Source organism: Salvia splendens, chromosome 11 (genome assembly GCF_004379255.2).
Source record: "Salvia splendens isolate huo1 chromosome 11, SspV2, whole genome shotgun sequence".
In the NCBI taxonomy this organism is placed as follows: Eukaryota; Viridiplantae; Streptophyta; class Magnoliopsida; order Lamiales; family Lamiaceae; genus Salvia; species Salvia splendens.
Genome location: NC_056042.1, coordinates 32240059 through 32267105, shown reverse-complemented (window position 1 = coordinate 32267105; position 27047 = coordinate 32240059). Strand labels below are relative to the sequence as shown.

General features: G+C 36.8%; 3 protein-coding genes across 7 annotated transcripts; all 3 read left to right on the top strand.

Moving 5' to 3' along the window:
- Positions 1-3765: 3765 nt before the first annotated feature.
- On the top strand, positions 3766-7952 carry LOC121756547 (transcription initiation factor IIA subunit 2). The gene is made up of 4 exons (XM_042152113.1): positions 3766-3885; positions 3976-4128; positions 4811-4861; positions 7525-7952. The coding sequence occupies exons 2-4, from the start codon at positions 4000-4002 to the stop codon at positions 7663-7665; spliced, it is 321 nt and encodes a 106-aa protein (XP_042008047.1). The 5' UTR covers positions 3766-3885; positions 3976-3999; the 3' UTR covers positions 7666-7952.
- A 3181-nt stretch (positions 7953-11133) lies between these two features.
- LOC121753685 (BTB/POZ domain-containing protein NPY2-like) lies at positions 11134-15562 on the top strand. Of its 5 annotated transcripts, none has more exons than XM_042148924.1 (6): positions 11134-11201; positions 11746-11834; positions 12439-12668; positions 13390-13459; positions 13574-14758; positions 14847-15562. In XM_042148924.1, the coding sequence occupies exons 3-6, from the start codon at positions 12607-12609 to the stop codon at positions 15417-15419; spliced, it is 1890 nt and encodes a 629-aa protein (XP_042004858.1). In that variant the 5' UTR covers positions 11134-11201; positions 11746-11834; positions 12439-12606; the 3' UTR covers positions 15420-15562. The 5 variants fall into 5 exon arrangements, with proteins under 5 accessions (XP_042004858.1, XP_042004855.1, XP_042004857.1 ...); XM_042148921.1 differs by having other exon boundaries at positions 12135-12668; XM_042148923.1 differs by lacking the exon at positions 11134-11201 and adding an exon at positions 11245-11472.
- An 807-nt stretch (positions 15563-16369) lies between these two features.
- LOC121753737 (exocyst complex component SEC10b-like) lies at positions 16370-25195 on the top strand. The gene is made up of 25 exons (XM_042148985.1): positions 16370-16632; positions 16973-17041; positions 17143-17388; positions 17464-17538; positions 17676-17777; positions 17962-18012; positions 18150-18255; positions 18864-18974; positions 19239-19337; positions 19697-19861; positions 19936-20012; positions 20428-20526; positions 20610-20700; positions 21146-21231; positions 21384-21554; positions 21726-21779; positions 21873-21998; positions 22125-22217; positions 22305-22451; positions 22581-22678; positions 22914-22998; positions 23420-23478; positions 24592-24690; positions 24776-24859; positions 24945-25195. Exons 2-25 carry the CDS (start codon positions 16973-16975, stop codon positions 25009-25011), a joined length of 2460 nt encoding a protein of 819 aa, XP_042004919.1. The 5' UTR covers positions 16370-16632; the 3' UTR covers positions 25012-25195.
- Positions 25196-27047: the final 1852 nt, after the last annotated feature.

Sequence of the window (27047 nt, the reverse complement as noted above, 5' to 3'; positions counted from 1 at the left end):
TTCATCTTTTGATGAAATCTACCAACCGTGCAGCCCCGATATGAGTAAAGAAAATGAGGAAGATGCATTGTTAGATGATGTAGAGGAGGACGATTCCACTGATGAAGTGAAGAAGGTCATCGCCTCACTCAATGTTGTTCAAGTGTCATCCAAAAATATTTTTGGAAATGGTTGGGGCAAGAAAGGAGATGGTGCTTACACTGATTTGCCCGTAATTGCTTGTGTCTATGTGGATTTGAATGTCGGTGATGTTCCAAGTATGAATCATCGATCAACATCGCTCGACAAAGATGCAAGGTTGATCCCTCCGAGTGATGACATGCCATGCTTGGGCATTCTGGGAGGCATGAACAAGATTTTCGATTTGGCAAGGAATTTTTCCGACAAAGTTGGGTCTCCTTTGTTAATTTTTTATGGAAGTGAAGAAGGGAGACGTTCATCTGCTCGGTGTGTGTTTGATCCAGGAGGAGTTGCCTCGCCGAAGCTTCTGCTTTCAACTCTCCTTTTTGCTTCTTGGTTCCCACCTTGAGGACAAGGTGGATTTTAACCGTGAGGGGAGTTGATACGAACCTCTATTATTATTATTTAGTTTAGATATTATAGGGATTTAGCATATCTTTTTCTATATCTTTATTTTCTTGTTCATTAAGTCAGTAGCATTATAAATAGGATAGACTGTTATCTTTTTTATTCATTCAATCAATTAATGAAATATTTTCTCTCCCAAAGATAACGTGTGTTTTCCAATTCTAATTTTGGATTCCCTCCGCCGATCCTAATTTGACGCCGGAGTATTCTCAACCCTAGAATCACCGCCGATCCTATCTCAAGACGCCGGAAGTTTGTCTTGATCGCCGAGCAACACGCCGCCGATCACCTTTAAGGAATTAAGTCCTTAACATACTCTTACGTACAATTATGCAAAAAAAAAATCACCTGAGATTGAAGATTTTAGTAAAGATGGTTGTCTTGCTCTTGCATTTGCTAAAACTTATTTTAATTTTATAGAGTATTTTAAAATAAAAGAGTAATTTTAAGATCATGTCTATCGACTATAAGGCTAGACAAAATCTAATCTAAAGCTTCAAAACCAAGCAATCATTTGAAGCTCGAAAGACCACAACTAACTTTCTAGTGTTGGACTTTTGATCACCATCATGCTTGGAACTAGAAAGTCAATATCACGTGTGTGAGTTGGTCAAGCAGTAGGGAGGTAATGTCTAAAGCCAAAAGTCGTACCTTTACATTTATATTCATTTACTCATAAAAAAAGAAAATAAAATAAAATGAAGTCCCATATCATACTTATGGGCATCATTTGAATCTTAAAAGATCTAAAGTCATTTCGAAGCATCATCTCATTTTGTGCTCATACGATCGATCATATCTCTAACTGCTTAACATTAAATCATCTAAAATCTGAATAATATATTCGACTTGAACATCATCTCATACATTTAAGACCACAACTCTATTTTTTTTGAGCGGTTTTACTAAATTTTAAATGTAATCATGTCCATTTTAAGGGTTTCCTTGTAGGGAAGGATTATGTTGAATCACACTTGAAATTGTATGATTTTATATCATCTAGAACACGTACGACTAATATGTATCATAGGGTGTAATTTAGTAGTAATTAAATGCACTTTATCCATTTCAATTGGTTTATTTCCCATGGACCGATCAATGTTTGATCGTGGTTATGATGAATGAGATCAGTGGACAAATTCATTTTAATTGGTAATTGAATTGGATATAGAATAAAAAAAATAATACTTCCTCCGTTCCTGATATTTTGTCACATTTTTCCATTTTCGTCCGTCCCATAAAATTTATCGCATTTCATTTTTTACCATTATTGGTAATGGACCCCACATTTCACTAACTTATTCTCATTCACATTTTATTATAAACTAATACTTTAAAAGTAAGACCTACATCCTATCAACTTTTTCAATGCACTGTCCATTAAATTTCTTAAAATTCATGCCCGATCAAATTATGACAAAATTTAGGGGACGGAAGGAGTTGTATGTATATAGGAGTATATCCTAAATTCGTGATATATATATTATTCTTGTGTATAGAACCGGTGTCATCGGTTCTAGTTTCATTAAAAATAATGGTTCACGATTTATATAATTGAACAAACTATATCACGATTAGAATTTAGCCCGCAATCGGCAGTCAATGGTCCAATTTTGGTCCGCCTCTATTAGTATTTTATTGGTTTATTTGGAATCGTTCTTACTAAATGGAGTCAGAATCCGTGATTTCTTACTATAGTGCACCCCTCTATTTTCATTAATTGGCATTATTTAACTTAGCATTAGTTTTAAAAAATTTAGTGAAAAGTTGTCCTATTTCCATATACATTAATTTTAAAGTGAGCTACGTAAATGGTCCATGAACTATGCGTTTTGCACGCAAATAGTACCTATACTTTAAAAATATCGTGGCCAGTATCTGAACTAAGGTGTAATCACATTTATGATACTTTTTTACTTTCACAATTTTACACCTAAAATGCCCCCAAGGCACGAAGGACATTTTTGGACATTTTAATTTTTTACTTTCTAAAAGCTTTAGAGAAAGAAAGAGAAAGAAGATTCGACATTAAGTGATTCAAAAAGTGAAGTGAATAATAGTATCATTTTAGGTATTCAAACTATAAGAAAATTTCATATTCTAGAGAGAGAGATAAAGAAAATATTAAATCTAGTACCTAGATATGAAAGTCCAAAAATGTCCTTCATGTCTTGGGGGCATTTTGGGTGTAAAATTGTGATGAATAGTGAAAAAGTACCATAAATGTGATTACATCTTAGTTCAGGGATTACCCACGATATTTTTAAAGTTTAGGTACCATTTGCGTGCAAAACGTATAGTTTAGGGACTATTTTCGTAGTTCACTCTTAATTTTAGTAATAAAATGTGAGTGAAGTTAGTTTATGAAATTGGGAGTCCATTACCAAAAGTAATACTCCCCTCGTTCCATAGTAATAGAGTCATTTTGTCATTTTGGCACGTTCCATAGTAATAGAGTCATTTCCCTTTTTAGCAAAAGTCAACACATTTTTTCACACATACTTTACTCTCTCTTATTTTTTTCTCTCTTCATCTCTCTACCTTTTTCATTTTCCGCTTTATTCTCCCTTTACTTAACTCACCTAACACAATTTTTCTTAATCTTCGTGCCGAAAAGAAACGTCTCCATTACTATGGAACGGAGGGAGTAAAAAATAAGTGTGAATTAATTGAGGACGAATGAAAAAGGAAATTGGTGACAATAAATTAGAGACCGAGCAAGTAATATTTTTCTACTTAGTAGTTTGTTTTCGTTATTTTCTACTCTAGTACTCCCTCCGTCCATATATAGCTGAGTCGTATTATTTTTGAGTTGTTACTTAATCATTTCTTTTTTAGCAATTGTTTTTTCTCTTTACTCGTTTTATTCATTATATCTTCATATCTTTACATAACTTAGTATGCCGAAAAGTAACACTTCTATTATAGAGGGAAGGAGGGAGTACTTACTATGCTATAAACTGACACCGTACAAATTTATTGAATTATTATGCTTATGAATCTAATGTTTTTTATAGGAGACATCATGATCACACGATTTGAGTGGAATTATTGCTCTACTTTAGAACTCGTGTTAGTAAAATCGTGTTACAAATAAAGGGCATTATCGTCTTTCCATTTATGTTTAAAGCACGCGTCTATATAATCCTTCAACTACAAAATATAGGGTATAAAATGCCCCAATTCTCCTCCCTCTCTTTCTCTCTCTACTTTCTATCACTGCATCGACCCCCTCACAGAACTCTTCTACATTATCCAAACAATCATCGAACAAAATCATCCGAAAATCAAGTTTCTGTATGCTTGATTTTTTCTTTAATTTAATTCGGAGGGTTTGCGTGTGTGAATTTGCTGGTTTCGTTAACTTTAATTTTACATCTTGTGTAGGGACAGTGGTATCATTAGGGGAAAATGGCGACTTTCGAGCTGTACAGGAGATCCACGATTGGGATGTGCTTGACGGAAACTCTGGATCAGATGGTTTCTAGTGGAGTGCTGAGCCCGGAACTCGCCATTCAAGTTCTTATTCAATTCGACAAGGTTCTTATTTTCGCAGTGATTAGTGCTTCAATTTCTGCTAGTTATGATTCACCTATAATGCGTTATGCTTGTGTTTAGAGATTCTTTGTATTGATTTGGAGAAAAACGATGATTGTATTGTATTGTATTGTAACGACTAACGCGATGTTGGAAAATATCAACGAAAGGCTGAAGTTAATAAATGATAGAGTAATAATTGGATCTCGATTTGGATTAAGTAATGTGTTGAGAGAGTGAAGATGGAAATTATAAACGGAATTTTTTTTAAATGCTCATTAAGAACAATTTCTCTATTTTTATTTCATGCATAAAATGTATAGGAAATTTTACATTAATGCACTGAGTGGAAAAGATCTGTTCAAACTTAGTCCTCATGGAAATTTTCACACAAAATGGAACACTTTCCTACCAATCGAATCTAAGACTGGAAAAGAGTACATATGGTACTGATTTATGAACTTCAGATATTCAGGAATAGGCTTCAAGGTAAATGGTTAGTGTGTTTGGTAAAATGTTCCTCCTGCCCTCCATGATTGTCTAATGGTGACATTTATCATCAGGTAGTTGGGAAGTAAAGGGATATAAAAATGTGTCTGCGACTTTACGCACATCGACATAATGCTTCCTTATGCATGTCATTGACTAAATCTATCTTTTTGTATTTTTGCCCCCATGATTGCAGTCAATGACAGAGGCTCTGGAAAATGAGGTGAAGAACAAGGTTTCCATTAAGGTAGAAAATACAAGAGTTTCATTAAGTCTTTCCAATATCCATGCCTTTGTTATTCTGACATTATAACTGAAGCTGAGTTATTGGTGTGAGGAGTTGATTTAGTGATGTTTGTGTGTCTGTGTTTTCCTCGCCAACACACATACATTCTTCTTTTTTTAAGCTAAACTTTTTGGTTTAATTACCACATAGCTTTCCCTTGTGTAACTTTATTTTCAGTATGGATGTCCATGCTTGAAGGGTTTCATTAGAGTATAGTTGTTTATAAGATCATAAACATTTTGTGTCGAGAATTTGGTTAGAACATGAAATTTGAACAATGAGTTCTGAGTTTTGCTAATCTATCAAGATTCAAGAAAGAGCAGATTCTGTGTACTCTCCCCTAGATCTAGTAGGAGCAGGAGGCTGTTCAGTTTGTTGCTCCTCTAGTCTTCTGGATCAGGAGTGCAGGTTTTATAAACCATATCATATAATCTTATTGAAGACTCAAACTTTTGTTGAATCGTTGATCAAACCTGATTTCAAATGCTGGTCTTCTCTTTTTGGCATGATGAGGGATCAAAAGTGAGAATGGTGGATAGGAAATTAGAAGTAAGAGTAGTGTTTAACAATCTTTATTCTATATGAGTGAAATAAATTCCCATCATTACAATCGTAAGCATAACACGTTAAAATAGGTCAATGACTAGGTTTTGATGGAGATAAATGTTGAATTACTCGGGTCTACCTATTTTGCATTACCGGTACAAACTGTTTCCACTGTTGCCTCCTTGTCGATTTAGTTCATTGAGTTAGTGCATCTTTCTTGAACTATTCTTGCAGAATTAGTCCTAAGAGAACAAGTAAATAAATTTACCTACTGGGGAGCATTACAGTTGCACCTTTGCTTGGGCTTACTTTTTTGAGTGAACTACATAAAAAGTCCCTCATCTTTGGGAATGAACAAATTTAGTCCCTAGACTTTAAAAATAGCATGGGACATCCCTAATATTAGGGTATAATCACATTCTTGGTATTTTTTTTCACTTTTTTGACATATTTTGCAACTGAAATACCCTCCAAGGCACGAAGGGCATTTATGTGCATTTATAATTGTGTCAGTTTTTTACGATTGAGCACAACCCCCTTCCACGTCACTTCTTCTTTACGTTTTTTATTCTATGAATTTCTCTCTCCTTACTTCCATTTTCTTCTTCAAAACCTAAGCCTAAAATTATGCAGCTGCAATTCTGTATAATTTGTGATCGTTCACTTTCCTATCCTGACTGTATCACATTTGATTGAAGAAACACACAAGCAAATTTAATTAGGACAAAATATATTAATTAATAATCCATGATTACAGATTTTGCAAATCCGCGGGACTGATTTGGTTATGTTATTGTTTTTAAAGCAAAATTACGAATATACGAGTGTGTTTGTTCTCTAATGAGTAATTGTATTTTTCTAATTTCCATATATGTTTAGTTGCCGGCTACCAACAACCGCTACTGCTATTATTAAATGTAAAGAAGAAGTGACGTGGAAGGGGGTGTTCAATTATTAAAAAAAATGACACAATTATAAATGCACATAGATGCCCTTCATGCCTAGGGTATTTCAGTCCCAATATATGTAAAAAAAGAGAAAAAAATACCAAGAATGTGATTACACCCTAGTTTCAGGGTATCCCATGCTATTTTTAAAGTCCATGGACTAAATTTATTCACTCCCAAAAGATCAGGGACTATTTATGTGGTTCACTCTACTTTTTTCTGTCTTTTTGTCCCTTTTCTGGACTCCGTGTTTTCTCATTTTCTAGTCTCAAATTTTCTTTTGTTTTGCTTTGCTTTGCTCTCTGTTATGGATATCTCAAGAATCTAACATTATCCCTGCCTATAAACTTTTGCATCAGTTTTTGTTATTTTAGGAAATTATTGTTGTTCTGAAAAGACTTGAGTGACTTGAGTTGGGTAGGTTTTAAAGATACATGTATCTTAGGCTGACCCTTCTGAGAAGTGATTTTTCTTTTTGAAATTATTTGGCCAGTAGCTGTTTTTCAATTTATCCAGTTTCTCAATGACCACTGAATTTTTCTTGTCAAATTTGTCTTCAGTGATGTTTTCAGTTCTTGTATAATTTCTGTTTTTTGCTGTGGTCAGTATAAGTTGACACCATCTGCTTGAAACCTGTCCAAGTTATCGTTTTTCTTGTCTTCGTTCAACTTTTCCTTCTGGTAGTCCTAAATTAAGTATTGTACTGAAATTGCAATTTTTTCTTATTTGGTCAGTTGTCTTCATACTCTCTGTTTTGATCGATGATCTTTTAGTGTTGACAGCCTGAGTTCGGAATTTCTAACATATTTTCTTAGTACATTGTTATCATTGTTGCGGTCAGCAGTACAAAACTTGGCACCATATATTGCAATGAATTAGGTTACTAAACTTGAGCAGTCCATACTGACGAGCTTTATAACTTTAACGTATAAGAGATGATCTCCAGTTTTTTACTGTGTTCCAGTTTGATTGTTACACCGTGGCCATATATATACGTTATATGGATTTTCGTCCAACAACTTGGTGTCCGTATCTTCTTTCTTATTGAACTAAAAATCTAAAACTGCTCATGTTAAAGTATGGTTATATGCAGTCCAGTTTTCCATTTGTGACGTTCGTCATGTTTTACAGGGGCATCTTCACACCTACAGATTCTGCGACAACGTCTGGACCTTCATCGTACAAAATGCTCAGATCAAGAGTGAGGAAGGCCAGGAAACTGTCGGGTCTGTCAAGATAGTCGCGTGTGATTCGAAGCTGCTAACTCAGTGAAAAGACACTAGGATGGAATTCTTATGAAGTTCCATTTTTATCTGCTTTTACTGATGAAATGGGCCTAAAGAAAAGAGAAAATTACGAAACATGGGAGTTATTCGACGGCGATGACCGCGGTGGTGGCGCCGTGCAGCCATAATAAGATGTACACTGTAATGGCTCGTGCCTTGTAATTGACCCCACTCTTGCTTGGGGTTAGACTCCTGTTTTCTTGATTGGAAGATATTAATGTTTATTGTGATTAATTGGTTGATTGAAAAATATTATTGTTAATTACTACTTAATTGTGATGTGTATTGACACGTATGGGAAAGACAGAGATAAAGGGCATGAGTAATCGACAAAAATTGTGATCCTACCTAAAAAAACAATTTGGTATGTATCTGAATTAAACATTAGGATTGACCCTTTTTTGCCCGACCTTAATATTAATTTATGTATGGATGTTAACAATACTCTTCTATTGGACTCAAGTAGAGATTATGACTATGATTTGCCTTTAAAATCAATTATTTTAGTGTTGCTTTTTCGACCTAATCATGTACAGATTATGCATACTAGATCGGTAGTCTTTTAGTGGAGTAGCATTTATGTTGAGCCAAATAAAACATTTATTACTAGTTTGTGGCCTACTTTCTTTCAATCAAAATAAAAATTTAACTTATAAATGTTTAATTTAAATTGATCTTATATCGAACCATCGTATAAAATTTATTGAAAAATCCCTGGTAAAAGTTCTATAATGTGAAATCAATCAATCCAAGTAAACAGAACTTATATATACATATTTTTTTTATTAATTATTTGAATTTTCCTGAAAATAAACATTAATGAATGTGTTTTTCTAAAAGGCTATGTGTTTATTGCTACTGTAGCTATTTGTTTTAGACTGTTCATACGCATAACAGCCTTTTTATTAAATGTCTCCTTTACTTCGAATTCAATTTTGTCCGTAAACCTAAAGTAGAATTGGATAGAAATCCATGGGTTCCATCTTAAAATTAATTGGTGATAAGAGGAGTGGCCCATGAGACTTAAGCTCTTTGTGTACAAAGATGTGAGATATTATTATATTCATTTTTATTGAAGGGTTGGACTTTTTTATGATCGGTTGGACAATCGACCCAATTTTTTTTCGATCGGTTGGACCACTGGCCCAAATTTTCAGCCCAGTTATACTGCTGGGTCAGTCATTTTTTTTTCGGTTTCAGCCCAGATATATACTGGTGGGTCTGCTAAATATGACTCACAGTCGGTGACCCGCTCTGATACCATGATAGAAATCCATGGTTTCCATCTTAAAATCAATTGGTGATAAGAGGAGAGGCCTATGAGACTTATATAGTGAATTAAGCTCTTTGTGTACACCGATGTGGAATATTATTATATTCATTTTTATATTTCAATTGTCAACAGAATTATTATACTGATTTTGGTATTTTATTTCTTTATTGTTTATTGTTTATTGGTGGATAATCATGAATGTCTCTGTCCATGGAATATTGGATCATATTTATTTGGACAGCGCATTATCGAGTATGAATTTACAAATTTAAGTCTAAACTTTCAAGTTTAATGCTAGTTATCAGATTAATACGATTAAAAGCTAAATATAAAATTTAATACATGTCTTTTTTATTCCTAATGATTGTTACGCTAATCTTATAAAGTAATTGCACCAAATCAACAATAGTATTAGTAACAAACAAACGCTCAAATAATCATATTTTTTGTGGAACATGAGAACTCTTAACATAAACTTAATAAGTAATTACATTACACTAAATTAAAAAGTAAGTGTACTTAATCTATAACTAATGTACAATATTTGTTTGAGTATAGAGTCCAGTAATTTGTTTATAAATTCAACGCAAGAGCTGTCACATTCTTATAATAAGATATTTTTAGTTTAACTACTAAGTTCAAATTCTTAAAAAAATGTTTTTTTATATAATTATGTTTACTGCAAATACAATTATTTTATACATTGAATATGTTTAAAATAAGTGTTCTCATAATCACATAAATCACTATAATTATCACATGCATTAGCGGTGTGGTATGGGTAGCTAACTTATAAAATTGGAAATCAAGAATAATGTAGTCAAACTACATTAAATGTATCTGCAGATGCCGTTTTTAAATTTAATATTTGAAGCCTTGACCTTCAGATCTATTCCTTTCAATTTTATTAATTTATTGTACAACAAAATTTCTTGGATTTTGGATTAATAAGTTGCCTGCGGTATTTTGACCTTTTATTTATGCTCATTTATTTTTTTTTATTGACGTCTAGGATTTGTAGGAATATCCCTACCAATACCATTGGTAAAATTCTCATTTTTAGTGGAAGGAATATCCTCATAAAATATATTGATGATATGGTATATCATAAAAAAAAATAACATCCATAAATTTTGACTAAAATGGTCACAAGTCACAACAGCTCCAAATTTAACAAACTAGTGTAATAACCAATTATTACATTAGTTGATGAAAAGTTATAGTAGTACTATAAGATTAGATATTTAATAATACTATCATCTAGAAATATAATACGTGGATGAGTCAGACATTTGTTTGACTTCATAGATATATGGTAATAACTAATATACATGTGTTCATTCATACAAGAAAAAGAATAATACATTGGAAAAGCAAATATGATCATGATAAAAGATTTTTTTTTGACCGTTGTGATTTTCTAATGATCAAATCCAACATCCAATCTAAAGTATTTTAAATTTGTCGTGAAGATCAAGCTGGGCTTCTACCATTATTATTAAGTTACATTTAAATTAGATCAAACATAGTAATATTCGCGTTCATTTGAAATTCGAATATGATAAATTGAGTTAGCATTTCAATTATAACACTTCGAAATTGTCTAATATAATCAAAAAGAAAAAAGATGGGAGTAAAACTTATGCATGAAGAAGAAAAGAGAAATTGGTAACAAGAGTAGTACAACTTGCAAATATATAAAGATTTCGAAGCAATATATGCTTATTTAATGAAGCATATGATAGTAAAAAATGTAAAAGAATAATCTAACTAATTCAGCTAGAGGAAAATATAAATTACTACAACCGAAATAAGAATAAAATCTTCTTTCTCAAAGCTCCTATAGTCATGTCTCTCTAGCTGCATTTGTGGTCGTTTTTATGAGTAGGAATACTCTTCCGTTCACAATACTAGTAGTCTTTTCCGAGCCGTGATTTATTACTTGCTTTTTCTTTTGAATTCGAAAGCATGCGTATGGTTAATTGACTCTGATCATCTTTAAACATATAGTAGCACTACATATTATAGAGTATTATGAATATCCATTTCATTAACTTATTTTAGTTATATTTTATTATAAAACTAAATAAATTCATTTTATTTAAATTTCATCATTTAAGTGGAGTTTCTTAAATGAGTGGGCTACTGTTGAGGTTTTTACCTTTACCTTTTCACTTTGTCCTTGCTCATAAATGAAAAAGGGTAATTCTGGGGAAGAAAGCATTACACTGCTTATTCCAGCAAAACTGGTGAGTACATAGCCAGCAAAATCTTGGCTTTTTGGAGTGAGCATTTCCTGTCCATTTCTGTTAAAAGAAAATCTCCATTTTCTTGATTCCCTTTCTTTGTTGGTGTCTGTGCTAAAAAGATTCATCTTTTCGGCCTATAACTCAGTTTTCAGCACGCGGCCTCATTTATTTCTCCTCACATTTGCTAACCACCGCATCTTTATTCCAAAATATTACAAAGAATATACTAGGAGATAGTGAGTGTGCTTCACATTTTGATTCATTATTTGAGGTGGGTTTCTTGTGTTTCTACTTGTTGGGGGTTTACATGGAGAGTGGCTTTTGGGTTCTGTCTGTTGACTTCATTCTTGAATTTTTTTTGCATCCTGAAATTTATTTAATTTAGTATTTTTTGGATTCTTGCATGATTTTCACACCACATGGTTGATGGCCTTCTGATTTCTTCTGTTCCTGAGATTATTCTGGTGCATTGATTTATCATTAATAGATGTATTGTTCAAGAAAACCTTTGTACTAAGCGATCCTTCCATTTTTATATTTACAGCCTCAGTGAAATCTATACGGAGAGATGCTCATTGTCTACCGTTTTGGTGGTTGATTCATCTAATACCGAGATGCTGTTTTCCGTTGCAGGTTTTGAACTGTCACAGTAATTATAGTGCACATGTTTTATGTTTTTTCTGATTTCTTTATGAGATTTGGAACTTGAAGCCTTTTATGAGCACTAGGATCCCTTGTTGTTTGTTTATGCTTATTTTTGCCTGTATATCTTTATGCTGATTAAAGAAATAGGGAGAGAGAGAAAGTGAAAGATAAAGAAATTGTAGGAGGGTGGCTGGGTGGAGTTAGATTGGGTGTTAGTGGCAGCTATCTCTGGTTTTGGGGAATAATTTAGTGTGTAAGCCTGTTGGTGATGTCTCCTTTGCTGACTAGGTGCTTCCGGACTCCGTGGGCTCTGCCGCCGACCAAGGAAACAGCCTTCTCTGTAGCTCTCTTCCCATTCAAGTGACCCATTTCTTTAAAAACTCTGAATCTGTATTAAACCCCTATTCCATATCCTCTCTCTAGAAAGAGAATAAAAAGTTGCTTCTTGCCCGGTTGGTTGTCAAGATTCGATCGCACGAAGCATTTATCGTTTCGCCTCTTTTAGATCCCATCACTTTTTCCCCTCTAGAACTTCAAGAAATTAGCTATATTGAGAAAATTGGTCCCCACTGCTGCATTTATCCATTTCCAGGGATTCTCTCCTCGATTCAAGCCCTGTCGGAGAGTTGGAAATGCTCGAAAGTCAATCCGGCCTAGTGCATTTTGCTGTATTCAGTTGAGTAGTGTGGAAGCATTGTGGTGTTCTTTCCCCCTTTTTCTTCAAGTATTTGGGTGAGAACAGATCTTCAAGTCTGGCAAGATGAAGTTTATGAAGCTTGGATCCAAGCCTGATACGTTTCAGACCGATGGGAACAGTGTCAGGTTAGATCTCTGTCTGTCTTTCTTCTTAAGTTCAATGTTTGTATCTTCCTTTGAATGATTCTCTATGCTTGCTGAACTTATGTGAATCTCTTATTTCTTTTCTTTTGTTTGGCTTTGTATTATATGTCTTTTCCTGTTATCGTTTTGCTGTCTCCACTTTCTATCTTTTAGCTTTTTGATGGAAGGTGAAAGTATGAAACATTGGGCTAATTCAGTCGCTATCACCGGATTAGTAAAATCATAATGGTTGTTGGTCAATTTCCAGCCTCTCTTTCTATCCTTTTATGTGTACACAGCAATATGTTCGTCTAAGTTGGCGTTCTTGCTCCAAGAAGCTTTACTCTTTCTTTTCGATGTTTCTGTGCATTTGCCAACTCGAAAAAGATTGTTAATGGGCTGTATCCCATGTTTTTAAGCTCAAGCTTTGTTCCTATTGAGTTGAATGATTTATTGGCAGGACTTATTTCATGGCTTTCGACCATTTTTTAGGACAAAAATATGTAACTTTTCAACTAAAGCTCTCGGCCCATCCCCGGAAAATGCATACACAACTGAATTATTTGATGCATATGAAACCGAATAATGATTATGACTATTTTAATAGTACCTCAAGGCTTCTTGAACTATCGTGATAAAGTCACTTTCCTTTTGTGAGTGTATTCGTGAAGGTGGTGATCGTCGTCTTAAGAATGTCCTAATGTTAAAACACTCGTATCTGCAGATATGTGGCTAGTGAGTTGGCTACCGACATTATCGTTCACATTGGCGATGTTAAGTTCTACCTTCACAAGGTATGGTGATCTTACGAATATTCTAACGAAAATTATGTATGTTATCTATTCGTTAATGCTCGTATATATGTTAAGTTCTACCTTTACTGATTTTGACTAAAATGAAATGTGCAGTTTCCTCTTCTCTCTAAATGTGCACGGTTACAGAAGTTGGTTTCTTCGGGTAATGATGGAAATGGCGATGAGGTCAATATTGATGATATTCCAGGCGGCGCCAGCGCCTTTGAAGTTTGTACCAAGTTTTGTTACGGGATGACTGTTACCCTAAATGCTTATAACGTTGTTACAAGCCGTTGTGCTGCTGAGTATCTCGAGATGCATGAGACGGTAGAGAAAGGCAACCTCATCTACAAGGTCGATGTTTTCCTCAACTCGGTGATTTTCAGAAGCTGGAAGGACTCCATCATAGTTGTTCAGACTGTGAAATCCACGTCCCCGATGAGCGAGGAAGCGAAGATAATCAGCCAGTGCATCGATGCTATCGCTTCCAAAGCGTCCGTTCATGTATCCAAGGTAGATTGGTCCTACTCGTACAACCGGAAGAAGATTGCTGAGGAAAATGGGAACGACCCCAGCTGGGACGCCCTCAGAAACCGAATGGTCCCGAATGACTGGTGGGTCGAGGACTTGTGTGAGCTTGACATAGATTTGTTCAAGAAGATCATCATGACTATTAAGAACAAACAAGTTGTATCTAGTGAGGTGATCGGAGGGGCTTTGAAAGCGTATGCTTACCGTAAACTACCCGGCTCTGGCAAGAATGTTATCCAACAGAATGATCTGGCCAAGTATCGCAACATCTTGGACACCATCGTGTGGCTGTTGCCCGCGGAGAAGGGCAGCGTCTCGTGCAGTTTCTTGCTCAAGCTGTTGAAAGCATCCATCTCCGCTGACTCGGGAGAGACGGTCAAGATGGAGCTGGCGAAAAGGATAGGGCGTCAGTTGGAGGAGGCTTCCGTCACTGATCTGTTGATTCGAGCTTCTGACGGGGAAGAGACAATGTACGATGTCCAAGTGGTCACAAAAATACTTGAGGAATTTGTGACACGAGACAAGAACTCCATGTCCGAGATGGAAAATTGCGGCGAGATTCAAGATATGTCGAGTCCAGTGAGGCCCGGGATTCTCTCCGAAGCTTCGAAGCTGATGGTGGCAAAGCTCGTCGACGGCTACCTTGTTGAGATTGCAAAGGATCCTAATCTACCACTAGCTACCTTCACCGGGATTGCAGAGCTCGTCTCGAGCTATCCACGGCCTTCCCACGATGCTCTATATCGCTCCATCGATACATATCTCAAGGTAAAAATTAAAAAAAAAACCTTTGCTTCATTGCGATTTGATACATTAGAGCGAGTTGTTGACAATCTTTTGTGGGACGATGGCGCAGGTGCACCCCGGGATCAGTAAGAGCGAGCGGAAGAAGCTATGCCGGTTGATGGACTGCAAGAAGCTCTCTGCGGAGGCGTGCATGCATGCCGTGCAGAACGAGAGGCTCCCTCTACGCGTGGTGGTGCAGGTACTCTTTTTCGAGCAAGTCCGGGCTTCTGCCTCCTCCGGGAGCAGCACCCCGGACCTGCCCAAGGCCATCAAGGACCTCAACTCCAGCTCCTACGGCAGCTCCCGGTCGCAGACGACCAACACCGATGAGGATTGGGATGCTGTTGCCTCGTCGGAGGAGCTCAGAGCGCTGAGAGGCGAGCTGGCCTCCCTGAGGGTGGGCAACGGAGCGATGCACGAGAGGAGCAACGGGGAGAGCAAGATGAATGGGAACTCGGACAGGGCCGCCATCAGCAAGATGAAGGGTGTGATCATGTCAAAGAGGATCTTCTCCAAGATTTGGTCGAACAAGGCGGCGCAGGCGGAGAACAGCGGGTCCGATTCATCGGAGAGTCTCGGCTCGGGCATCCACGACGAGGCGAAGTCGACTCCGACGAGGAAAGGGAGGCATTCTGTGTCTTAGAGAGAGGAAAGATCTGGTTTTTACCTTCTTTTTAATGGATCTTTACTACTAGCATGTTACAAGATTAGTTTGGATTCTAATCCAGTGTCGAATTTAGCTTCTTGTAGTCACAAGTCTGGTGCAGTAAATGCTGTTTATTACTACAAACTTGTGCTCTCAAACAAAACAAGCTACAAAGTCGTGTTCTACTATAACAAAATCATGTAAAAATTTCTTCCTATAAACTCTTTGTCGACTCAAAGTAGGACATTTTACCAAGGAAGAATGAATTTTCAACGTTTATACTACTTTTGCAATTAAGCTGTCGTTAAATCAATTTACTTTGTAAAATATTAACAACTCATTTAGTCTAAATAGTAGAAGCTTTATTTTGCCATTTTCATTTATCCATCAATATAAATCTCATTTTATTAGGTCCCACAATCCATTACCACTCATATTTTATACCTAGTACAAAATTAATTGTATATAAAAATGTAACATTTCACTATATTTATTAATCATATTTCTTCACATTTTTTTAAAAATTTATGCTGAGAAAAGTAGGATCCCTATTAATAAAGTATTACTCCCTCCGTCCTTTATAATTTCACTATTTAACTCGACACAAGTTTTAAGAAATGTAATAAAAAGTGGGTTGAAAAAGTTAGTGACATATGAGTCCTACTTTAATATATTAGTTTTATAATACTAAGTAATATCTTTATTTTTATGAAATTTTGGTGACATGAATAAAGTAAAATTGGATTAAATTTTCTTAACTTGGTTTACCTATAACGAGATTAATATTTAAATCAAAACGAGTTCCAAAACTTTTAGAATGGGAAAATTTAAGGTAGAATCATCAATCATTTGAGAAATATACTTGAAAATCACAGCGGTAAATAGTAGTGCTACTATTTACTTTTACAGTTTTAGATTTACTCGCTGCGGTCAAAGTAATTGATGCTATTTTTCATGCGCAACGGTTGATGAAAACTTGCGCGAAAAAACCCCAAAAATTCTTCGGCAGCTAAAATTTTTGCACAAATCGCTGTTAATACTGTTTTTCTCTCTAAAATTCTTCGCATTGTGGTTCAGATTTCTATCGCAATGCACCTAAACAGATACATGCAAAACAGTGTGCGGCAAATTTCGCGGTAGATCCTTTTTTGGTATTGATTCCTCACTGTGAAGCTTCGCGGTTCCAACACCACCGTCGTCGACCGTTCAGGTGAATTTCCAGTTGGAATTTTAATTTTCGTTCTATTTTGATGTTTTCTCGCTGAGTGATACTGTAGATTTCTGTTATTTCCATTTTGAAGAACACATTGTGATTTTTTTTCGTGTATGTAGTGGATGATTTGATTTTGTGATATATTTAAGCACGTTTGCTCAGCTCAGTGTACCATTTTATTTTCGATTGTCGCACTATGCAAAGGCTATCTATCATAGACATCCTTCTACTGACTTTGGCCAATAAGAGTAGGCCTACATTTATCGATTCTGATTTGCTTATTAGTCGGTGATTCCCAAACCATACTTGATACTTGTCATAATTTGCTCTTTCTTAGATGGAAGAGACGAAAAATGGTGCAACTAATGGTGCCTCTGCAATAATTTTGAGCATTGATGAGTTCAAGGTGAGGGCTAGGTTGTGTTTTGAGTGTATGTGTCTTGATCACTTTTACGTGAATTGCAGCTTATTCGGCTGCTCTTCTATGTGCTTGCCTGTATAATGTAGGGTGACTTTTCATTTGATGTACTGTTCCGGAAGTTAGTAAATCAGTTCTTACCATCGTGTTTAGAAGAAATAGATGCTTCTGAAAAAGCTAGTGTAAATGATGTTATGCCACGTGGTCATACGCGAACTCAGTCAGAAGCTGCGAAATTCTCAGTAGGAATATCAAGCCCATTGTTTCCCCAAGTAGATGCTCTGTTATCTTTATTCAAGAATTCGGGTACGCAGTTGATTGATCTTAGAAAGAAGGTAAGTTTCAACATAGTACTGGGTTATCGGTTTCTTTTACTTGTTCGCCTTTCTAATATTCATGTGTGCCCAAAGATTGATGGGAAACTCAACAATCTTAAGAAGGAAGTAGCAAGTCAAGATTTTAAGCACCGTAATACACTTTCTGAGGTCAGTTGTTCTAGCTCTTTTATCGCATGTATCACGCATGTCCTTTTTTGTGGAGTGGTGTCTCTTTAACATTTTTGCTTAATGAAGTGTATGGCTGCACTTTTCTGTTTTTGCTTCTTTCTTCATGCGGCACACAGCTCGAAAAACGTGTTGAGGTCCTGTTCGATAGTTTTGCAAGGTTGGATTCCCGCATATCGAGCGTTGGCCAAACTGCTGCTAAGATTGGGGACCATCTTCAGGTGAAACCATATGCAACTCTACATGTATAGATAGTTGTTTATAATTTTTATTTGATGATTGCCATGTAAAGCTAATCTAACACTATTGCTGTTTCACTTACTTCATTACTCATATATATATCTTGGCAATGCCTGTCTGAATTTCGGAAATTGATCTTTTGAATTTTGTCATTTTTATTGTCAGAGTGCAGACACCCAGAGAGAAAATGCCAGTCAAACAATAGATCTTATTAAGGTAGACTCTTTATAAGAAGGCTCAGATGTGCCTCTATGTGTCTACTACAATTGTGTGGCCATAAAAGCCTCTCTGCTTATGATGATTAGCAATGTCGACACCATCTTAAATAGTGCTAAGCGATCTTCATCCTGCAGTACCTGATGGAGTTTAACAGCAGTCCTGGTGACCTAATGGAACTCTCACCTTTATTCTCAGATGATACCCGGGTATCTGAGGCTGCATCAATTGCGCAAAAATTGAGTAAGATGAACCCCTTTTATGGGAATCTGAGAATTAGCAGTTTTTTTTTTAATCTGAGAAAGAAGTTCTTGGTATTAGTCTTCTGTAAACTGAAAGCCATCTCCTGTAATTTAAATCATGTTCCTTTATTAGAAATGGGACTCACCCCTTAAAAGGCCTTATAAGGGGGAGGGTTATCCATACTTATATAGACAAGCTAGGATCATCACCAAGTCGATCTGGGACAAGATTTAAGAGTTTTAACACGCCCCCTCACGCGTGGGCCGGAATGACACATCGGACTTCCATCACGTGGGTAGGCACGAGAAGAGATAAATCCATCATCGACTTGAGCCCGCTCTGATACCATATTAGAAATGGGCCACTCACCCCTTAAAAGGCCTTATAAGGGGGAGGATTACCCATACTTATATAGACAAGCTAGGATCATCACCAAGTCGATCTGGGACAAGATTTAAGAGTTTTAACATCCTTCTTCAGAAATGTGTCATATGATTTGAGTAAATCATGTCCCGGAACTGAGATAAACCTCTTATTCATGTACTGTGATTTATATTTCCTTCTTGATTACAAAAGTATGAAAGTTCTGGTAACTACTGTCAATATAGGATCATTTGCCGAAGAAGATCCTGGAAGACAAGCCATGACTGTCTCAGGAAATGCAACAGCAAGCAAAGGATTGGAAGTTGCAGTTGGTAATCTCCAGGAATATTGCAATGGTATGATTTTGTTTTTAGTTGACTGATTTACTTTTGGCTATATGATCCATTTAACTTGAAATTACCGAGGACTTTCGAGCCTATGGTTGTAGCATAACCTAGCGTAACTGTGCTTCAGAATCTGGTTCGATCAACAAAGTATATAAATCTTTAAATGAAGCTCACCGCTTGAATTCTGGCTCTAGAAGCACACATTTAATTTGAATCTAATATCCCCCATTTGCTTAGTTTTGATTATTGGTTTTTGTTCTAAATTGTGTGCAGAACTGGAAAACAAATTGCTGTCCAGATTTGATGTAGCCTCACAGAAAAAGGATCTGTGTTCAATGGCCCAGTGTGCAATTATTTTGTTGCAGGTGATTTGTTCAATCAGGCGGGCAGAATGTTTTGTTGCAATAGAGCATTTTCCAAGATTCACTCTATGGATTTTCATCATGTCTGTAAAATGACAAAGAAGCTGAAACTTTAAAAGATCAATTAGTGCAATCTGTTATCTATTTATTTTTTTTTTTTACCTTTTAGGTGCTATTATCATCTTCACCTTCATTGTTACTATTGTCATCTGTTTCTATTTTTTCTTTCAAAGGATTGGTCATTGGTCTTGAAGATTAAGATATGTGCCATTAAGCATGTCTGCATTGCCGGGCATTATCTTTGCGACATGCATAACTTATGTTGCTTGATTGTGTAGCTGAAATACTACTAGTGATGTCTGTATTCAGTTAACAGGGGTACTAGTGTTATGCAACATTATGTGGGGTTACGTCCAATGTTTGATTTGGAGGTCATGAATGCTGATGTGCAAGTGGTTCTTGGTGACTCTGGATCTCAACCCATTCCTAGCAATGTTGGGCAAGGGCTCTCTTCATTGTACAAAGAAATTACTGGTCTGAAAAACTACACCTTATCTCATGAGTTGGGTTTGACAACTCATTTTGCTTTTGTTTCTACTTTCTTGCAGATACTGTAAAGAAAGAAGCAGAAACCATAACAGCAGTATTTCCTTACCCCAATGATGTCATGTCGATATTGGTTCAGGTATTCTGGTTTGATTGTTTTTTCCATCATTAACAAGACCTGGCTATCATTCTTTCCTCCATGGTAAAACTAAATTCTGTAAATAAGTATGGTGGAGGCTGCTTTTGAAATGGTTTTTATTTAGCAAAGATCTTTACATCTAAAACTCTGATGCAGGAAAAACTTATAAGCTGTAAAATTAAAAAGGGGACTTTGAAAAGTTGAGGTTGGAGAGAGACTTTTCTGCATATACCCATTTTCCCTTCTCAAGCACATCTAAAAATTTGTTCAAGTCATTGATAATTTCAAAATATATTGCATATTTTTCTGACCTCTCAAATATCTTGCATATATTTCTCAAATATGCATATATCATAAGATATCTGGTATTATGTTCTACATTATTGATTTTGTTTTTATTTTGTTTCACATGAAGCGTGTCCTGGAAGACCGAGTTCCTAATCTTCTTGAGAAGCTATTGTTGAAACCATCTCTTGTTAATCCACCTTCCAAGGAAGAAGGAGGGCTTATATTAGTGAGTCCCTTATGGAGCTGGAAAATTCTATTATGTTATGAGTTCAGAATTAAAAATATTAACAATTTCCTTATTACCCTCAGTATCTGAGAATGCTAGCAGTGTCGTATGAGAAAACGCTTGAACTTTCTAAGGACTTGCATAGCGTGGGCTGTGGTGACTTGGATGTTGAAGGTACATAATATAAAATTATCGAGAGACTTTCTACAACATCAACTATCTTCAGCCTGACTTGGGAACATAAGTTTTCTGTTATCTGCACATATAGAATTCTATGTAAATTCAGGAAAAATAAAAAGGTTTGATGTTCCTTTGATACTTTCATCATGGTATTTATGCTTGTGTTGAATCCACTCTACTAGATCACATGTAAGAAGATAATAATTCAAAGGAGAAAGCCATGTTCAGAATATTATAAGAAATCAAGCAATCTATTTATCACTGGAGACAACTGTTTACTGGTATACCTTCTGTTGGAATCTCTTATCGTGTGGCATCACGAGAGATATTTATTGGAAAAAACGGTTGCTTCTGCTGAAAGATATTATCTGCTATGTTAACAGATTCTGTAGATAGCACATTGATGAATTTATAATCTTCATCTTATCTTTCTGTGCAGGCTTGACTGAGTCACTTTTTCTTCCCCACAAAGATACATATATAGAATGTGAAAAGGTTTCTCTTAGGCTACTCTATAAGGCAAAGGTCCGTCCTAAACTATGGATCTCCATCTTTGTCTTCCTCTCTTGCTTTAGAAAGAGAGAGCCTTCTGACCTAGTGGCTATTATCACAATTCATATGCTCACTAGCTTAATGCATTGTTTTTTCAAATGGCTGTGAAAATGAAAATGCTGCAGATGGAGGAACTAGGAATTGAGTTCTCGTCCTCTGAATCAAAGGGCACAATTGGGCGTTCCAAGGGAGCATCCATTGCATCTTCTCAACACCAGATATCTGTCACCATTGTTACCGACTTTGTACACTGGAACGAAGAAGCCATATCCAGATGTACTTTGTTTTCAACACAGGTATATCTGGTTCAACTGTTATTTATTCTGTGATCAATTACATAAATTTGAGAATTTTATGCTGTCATTTCTCGAGTTCAAACATTAAGAGATAGAGAGAGTCCATTATGTGATTGCTAAAATTGTTCAATAGCTTTAACTAATAGTAGATTATATCTTACTATCGTGCAGGAAACTACTCTTGCAGCTAACGTTCGGCTCGTTTTCACATGCTTTTTGAAGCAGGCGAGATTATCAGTTTCTTGCAGTACTCTGAATTCTTTTTGTAGGTGTCTAAGAAACTATTTTATCATCTTCTTATTCCTTTTCCTTCTTTAGGTAAGTCAATATATAACTGAAGGCCTTGAAAGAGCGAAAGAAAGCCTGATTGATGCTGCAGCATCTAGAGAACGGTTTGCTCTAGGAACTAGTGTGGGTCGAAGAGTTACAGGAGCCACATCTATAGTAATGACTTGATACTTTTAGCTTTCTTGAGTCTTTCGATGGTTACAATATGCAAAAATGAATGTCGTATTTGCAGATCTTGTTCTTGAACTATTTTAATGTTAGAATTTACTTGGTATTATATAGGGAGAAAATGCTGCTGCAGCTGGAGAAAGTGGTTTTAAATCTTTTATGCTTACTCTACAGCAGTGTGGAAGTAGTGTGGTTGTTCTTCAACAAGTATGTCATTTTGCTTACAGTTGTGTTTCTTGACGTGTATAGTAGAACTTGTGCCAAATCTTACTAGTAAGAATTCTGATTTTGCAGTTTTTTGCGAACTCTGTTTCTCAAATCTTACTGCCTGTGGAGGGTGCACATGCTGCTGCCTGTGAAGAAATGGCATCAGCAATGTCCAGTGCAGAAGCTGCTGCCTACAAGGGGCTCCAGCTGTGCATTGAAACAGTGATGGCTGAGGTGAGTACTAAAATTCTCTCCGGAAGTATGATATTCCTGTTTTCTAAGAATTGAATTTTCTTACCTTTTTCACGTGCCTCTTTTGGTTTACTTAGATATTGTTTTATTTGACTATTGAGTTATTGTAAGGTTGATCGCCTGCAATCAGCTGAACAGAAAGCTGCAGATTTCAGATCATCTGACGATGACATTAGTCCGGAGCAGCGACCAACAAATGCTTGCACTAGGTGTGAAAGCTTAGTCATTTTTGAACTTCTGTATGTGATGTTCAATTTAGAGTTTGTTCTTTAGGTGGCATACCAGGAATATATTGTGTGGCAAATATTAGATTCCCATTCACGTGCTCTTTTTTCTTTTCTTGTCTTTCTGAAAGAGTATTTTTTTTCAATTTCATCACATTCTCGGTCTACTCTTGTCCGAGTTGCTTCTATACTAAGCTTTGGTTTCTCTGTCCAATTTCAGAGTTATTGCATATCTCTCCCGGGTACTTGAGTCTGCTTTCACAGCTCTTGATGGTTTGAACAAACAGGCATTCCTCACCGAACTGGTAAGGAGATTGTTTCCATGTAAGCAGTTGAGAGTGTTCTGGTGGATGTGATGGCTTAGCTTACACTTGATTCATAGCAGCCTGGGGATTATCATGTTTTTTGAACTATAGTGTAAATTCATTGTATGTATCTGTGAGATTCTTGACATAAACAGAGCGAAAATCTTGTTTGGCACTATTCAGTAATGATGTCTACTGACCAATATATATTCTCTGAAGTGATATTGGCTTTTGTTTTGGATCGCAGGGTTGTTATATGTTGCCGAACTATTGATATATTTCATTTCATTTAGCTTTCATTCCCCCGTTATTGATATAACCAATTACTTAAATAAATGAAGATAATGTTTTAACTCATTTTTTTAGTTGAAATTCATTAACTGATGTGGTAAAATAGCATTTTAAACTGGTGATGTTACAGGGAAATCGCTTGCACAAGTTGGTAATGAGTCATTGGGAAAAGTTCACTTTCAACTGGAGGTAGTTCTTGATTTCTTTTATAATTCTTTTTATATATCTACTGAAGCTTCATATGTGATGGTGATTACATGCCTGAGAGTGACCTATAACTGCAATGTTGCATCAACAATATTCCACGAGATAAGTAGGAGGGAGATAAACATATTTGGTTCCTGAAACTTTCTTCCCGCTGTTTCTATTTATTTGTTTAACTTAGTGATGCAACGAATCATGCTCGGCTTAACTCATAGTAGTGATGGAGGTTAGGCTAGGTAGGTCCAGGCACCAAGTCGATTTTGTGCTGAAATATCTCTAAGAGGACATAAGCCACCAGTAAGAATCTCTGATAAAATGTTGGAGAATTCATCAATGGAAGAGGGACGAGCTACATGATGATCAAGCGAAAACAAGAAACACATAAGAGAGATATGCAACCATCCTGAATAGCAGCTCGACCCAACTGTCACGATATCCAACAATAGGGGCCATGCACCCATGGGAAACAGAACCAAAATCAGCTTCGCCCAAGGAAACTTGTTGGAACACACTGAATCAAACTAAACATAGAAGTAGCCGTTTGGATCCATGATAGAGAATATGGCCAAGGGTTGGGCTTGGTGGATAAGATAGTTGACATGATGTTCTTGCAGGCACCTGAATCAATGATGGCGAGAGCATGATGTTGGATGTAATCAGGAACAACCATGGGAGTGACACACACCCATCCTAGACCACCACTTCTTAAATATTTAAGAGATGGATAACCAAAATAATACTAGAAGGATTGACTAGGCTAACGAAGTATATCTACACTAGTCTAAGTATCTTGAAAATTCATAATCTTATACTCTGTAAGAAGCTCAAATTCATAGTTGAGTAGATAGATTGAGCGTGCAAATAGGAAAACTTTACCGTGAATGAGCTTGAACAGGAAAATGATACTGCCCTGAGCTCCATAGGGTCAATGCATAGGGCTCTATATTTGGACTCATAGAGTCGATGTCTGTCACATGTTAGCCCTATGAGTTAGCAACATGATGCTTTCCTGACTGTATTTTATCTCGTGGTGAGATGTGAAGTTGTAACTAACTCCCACATTTTCTTCCATTTTGACTAATGTAAAAAACTATGCAGTGGAGGACTGCAGCTCAAGCGTGACATATCAGAGTATGCAGACTTTGTTCGGTGTTTCAATGCTCCTACAGTAGATGAGAAATTCGAGCTGTTGGGCATGTAAGTGAAGTTTTATGTCTTCTTCTCCAACAAATTAACAAAACAATCCCGTATTTACCATTTTCGCTTCATCCTGTCGGCCCAGCCTAGCAAACGTGTTTATTGTCGCTCCTGAAAGCCTGTCGTCGCTGTTTGAGGGAACTCCAAGTATAAAAACAGATGCAAAAAGGTAGGACTCAGGGTGTCGAATTCATAACATCAAATTGCATTGTCTCATCTTATTCTTATCATTAGTTTGTGGATTGCAAATTCAGGTTTATTCAGCTCAGAGACGATTACAAGAGTGCAAAGCTGGCAACTAAACTCAGTTCTCTGTGGTAGCTACCTCTAATCAATGCAGAAATAGGGCATATTGTTTTTCAATTTAAAGCTAAGATTGTGTGATTCATTGGTGATAACAAATTGATTATTCACACATATTAACATGTTGAATACGAACTATACGAAAGCGGAAAGGTATTCGTGTTCATGTGTTTTGATGAATTCCAAAGTAGGGTTGATCATCTTCCAAGTAATTATACGCTAAAAATAATTGTTTGTTTCTCATTGGTATATCGGTATGAGATTCTACTATATGTTTACTTTTATTTAGAGAACTACACCTACTTAATTTTATAGTGATTCTAATTTTCCTAGCAACAAAATTGAAATTGTCTAAAATGATAATTGTGCAATAAGTCTCACAATAAACGTTTAACCCTTCAAATTTAAATTGATTATAACATAGTATTTCATTATTTTCTCATTGTGGTATTTTCATTTTACATATTGGCAGCTTTTCTTTCTTCCCTTTTTAGTTTTTTGTTAGTTTGTAGAGCTGGACAACTTTTCGAGATTTGTCGTCTAGTAAGTTTACTTTTGAAACCATGTTCGTGTCAATTTGTGAATTGAGTTTCTGAGATTTTCAACACTTTGTATTTGTTTCGGAATCAATTACATTAATGCACATTGCATAAGATTTACATATTCTACTCCCTCCGTTCCATAGTAATATATTCATTTTTGTATAAGACAATGATTAGTAGACATAAGAGCATCCACAACCGTGCTCTTGCCAACGGCACGGTTATGGGCCCGGGCGGTACTATTCATGCCTGCTCTCTGGCAAGAGCACAACACCCACAACTGTGCTCTTCCGCAAGGACGAGCACAATTAATATAAAATTCAATTACACAAAAACATTTTCATAATACTAAAATTCATTAAAAAAACCACAATAAAAATAACAAATTACAAATAAAATAAAAAGACATAATTAAAATCCTAAAAATTAAAAATTACATAATTAAAAATTAAAAATTACATAATTAAACTCCTAAAAATTAAAAATTACATAATTATTGGCTAATATAACCCGAGGAAGACTACGCATCCGGCGGCACCAACCCCAATTGTTTTTGGAGACCCAATATCATGGACTCGTGCGTTGAAGTTGCGTGGGGGTCATAGTTGACCTATCGGCCATATTGAGTTGGGCCAAAAGGGCCCACAACGAGTTGTTCGGGGGTGGAGGTGGAACATAGGGTGCGGGTTCGGGAGCAGGGGCAGATGGAGTCGCGGCGCGACGTCGTTCGGCCGCCGCCTTCTTCCTACCTTGCGGTCGGCGTCGGGAACCGCTTGGTTGGGCATCGGGGCTACCCAAGTTAGCTTCGGCGAGTTGGCTAGTCACTTCTTCACCGGCGTCGGATAGGGATGCCGACCGTGACCGTTTGGAGGAGCCGCTAGAGGAGGATGTTATGCCTCCCTTATACTTCGGGTGCGTCCGCGTCTCCTGCCAAACGTTAAGGTACTTGAACGACTTACCGTTCATGGATTGGTAGGTGCTCAGCGAGGCGGTGATGATGTCGACCTCGCTTCGGCCGCTCCCGGCATTCCGGGACTCCTGGATGAAATAGCCGTTGAACTTGCCAATTTCTTCGTTGGCTCGGCCGATGCAGTTGCGCACCATACTCTCGTTGCGCTCGATCGTTCCCGGCGGCCGGTGTGCATTGTACCGGCTAGAGACGCGCCACCAAAAGTGATCGCCGGATTGGTTCGTTCCAACCACCGCATCTTCGGAGATTTCCAAGTACGCCTTGAACAATCTTTCCATCTCCGCCGGTGAGTACGGTGTGCGGACACCGGCGCGAGATGGAGGATTCGGCATTTGGGAAGGGGCGCGAGGCCTAGGCTCCGGTGTCCACCCGTAGCGCCCATCGGAGGCACCTTGATCGTCGATTGGGTATGGCCGGTAGCCACTCGGAACGCCCGAATCTTGGGTGAGAGGAGGGGCCGAATATTCCGTTTCCGGACTATGAAACGGTTGCGAACCGAACCATTCGGGGTTCCAACCGTGAGAGCCGCTTGGGTTGTCGTC

Bases quoted from the DNA above. Each gene is read 5' to 3' on its own strand.
- LOC121756547 (XM_042152113.1), top strand. From the start codon at position 4,000: ATGGCGACTTTCGAGCTGTACAGGAGATCCACGATTGGGATGTGCTTG. The intron at 4,129-4,810 runs GTTCTTATTTTC...CCATGATTGCAG, and splicing joins TTCTTATTCAATTCGACAAG to TCAATGACAGAGGCTCTGGA. The intron at 4,862-7,524 runs GTAGAAAATACA...CATGTTTTACAG, and splicing joins AGAACAAGGTTTCCATTAAG to GGGCATCTTCACACCTACAG.
- LOC121753685 (XM_042148924.1), top strand. From the start codon at position 12,607: ATGAAGTTTATGAAGCTTGGATCCAAGCCTGATACGTTTCAGACCGAT. The intron at 12,669-13,389 runs GTTAGATCTCTG...TCGTATCTGCAG, and splicing joins ACCGATGGGAACAGTGTCAG to ATATGTGGCTAGTGAGTTGG. The intron at 14,759-14,846 runs GTAAAAATTAAA...ACGATGGCGCAG, and splicing joins CCATCGATACATATCTCAAG to GTGCACCCCGGGATCAGTAA.
- LOC121753737 (XM_042148985.1), top strand. From the start codon at position 16,973: ATGGAAGAGACGAAAAATGGTGCAACTAATGGTGCCTCTGCAATAATT. The intron at 17,778-17,961 runs GTGAAACCATAT...TTTTATTGTCAG, and splicing joins AGATTGGGGACCATCTTCAG to AGTGCAGACACCCAGAGAGA. The intron at 20,527-20,609 runs GTGAGTCCCTTA...TATTACCCTCAG, and splicing joins AAGAAGGAGGGCTTATATTA to TATCTGAGAATGCTAGCAGT.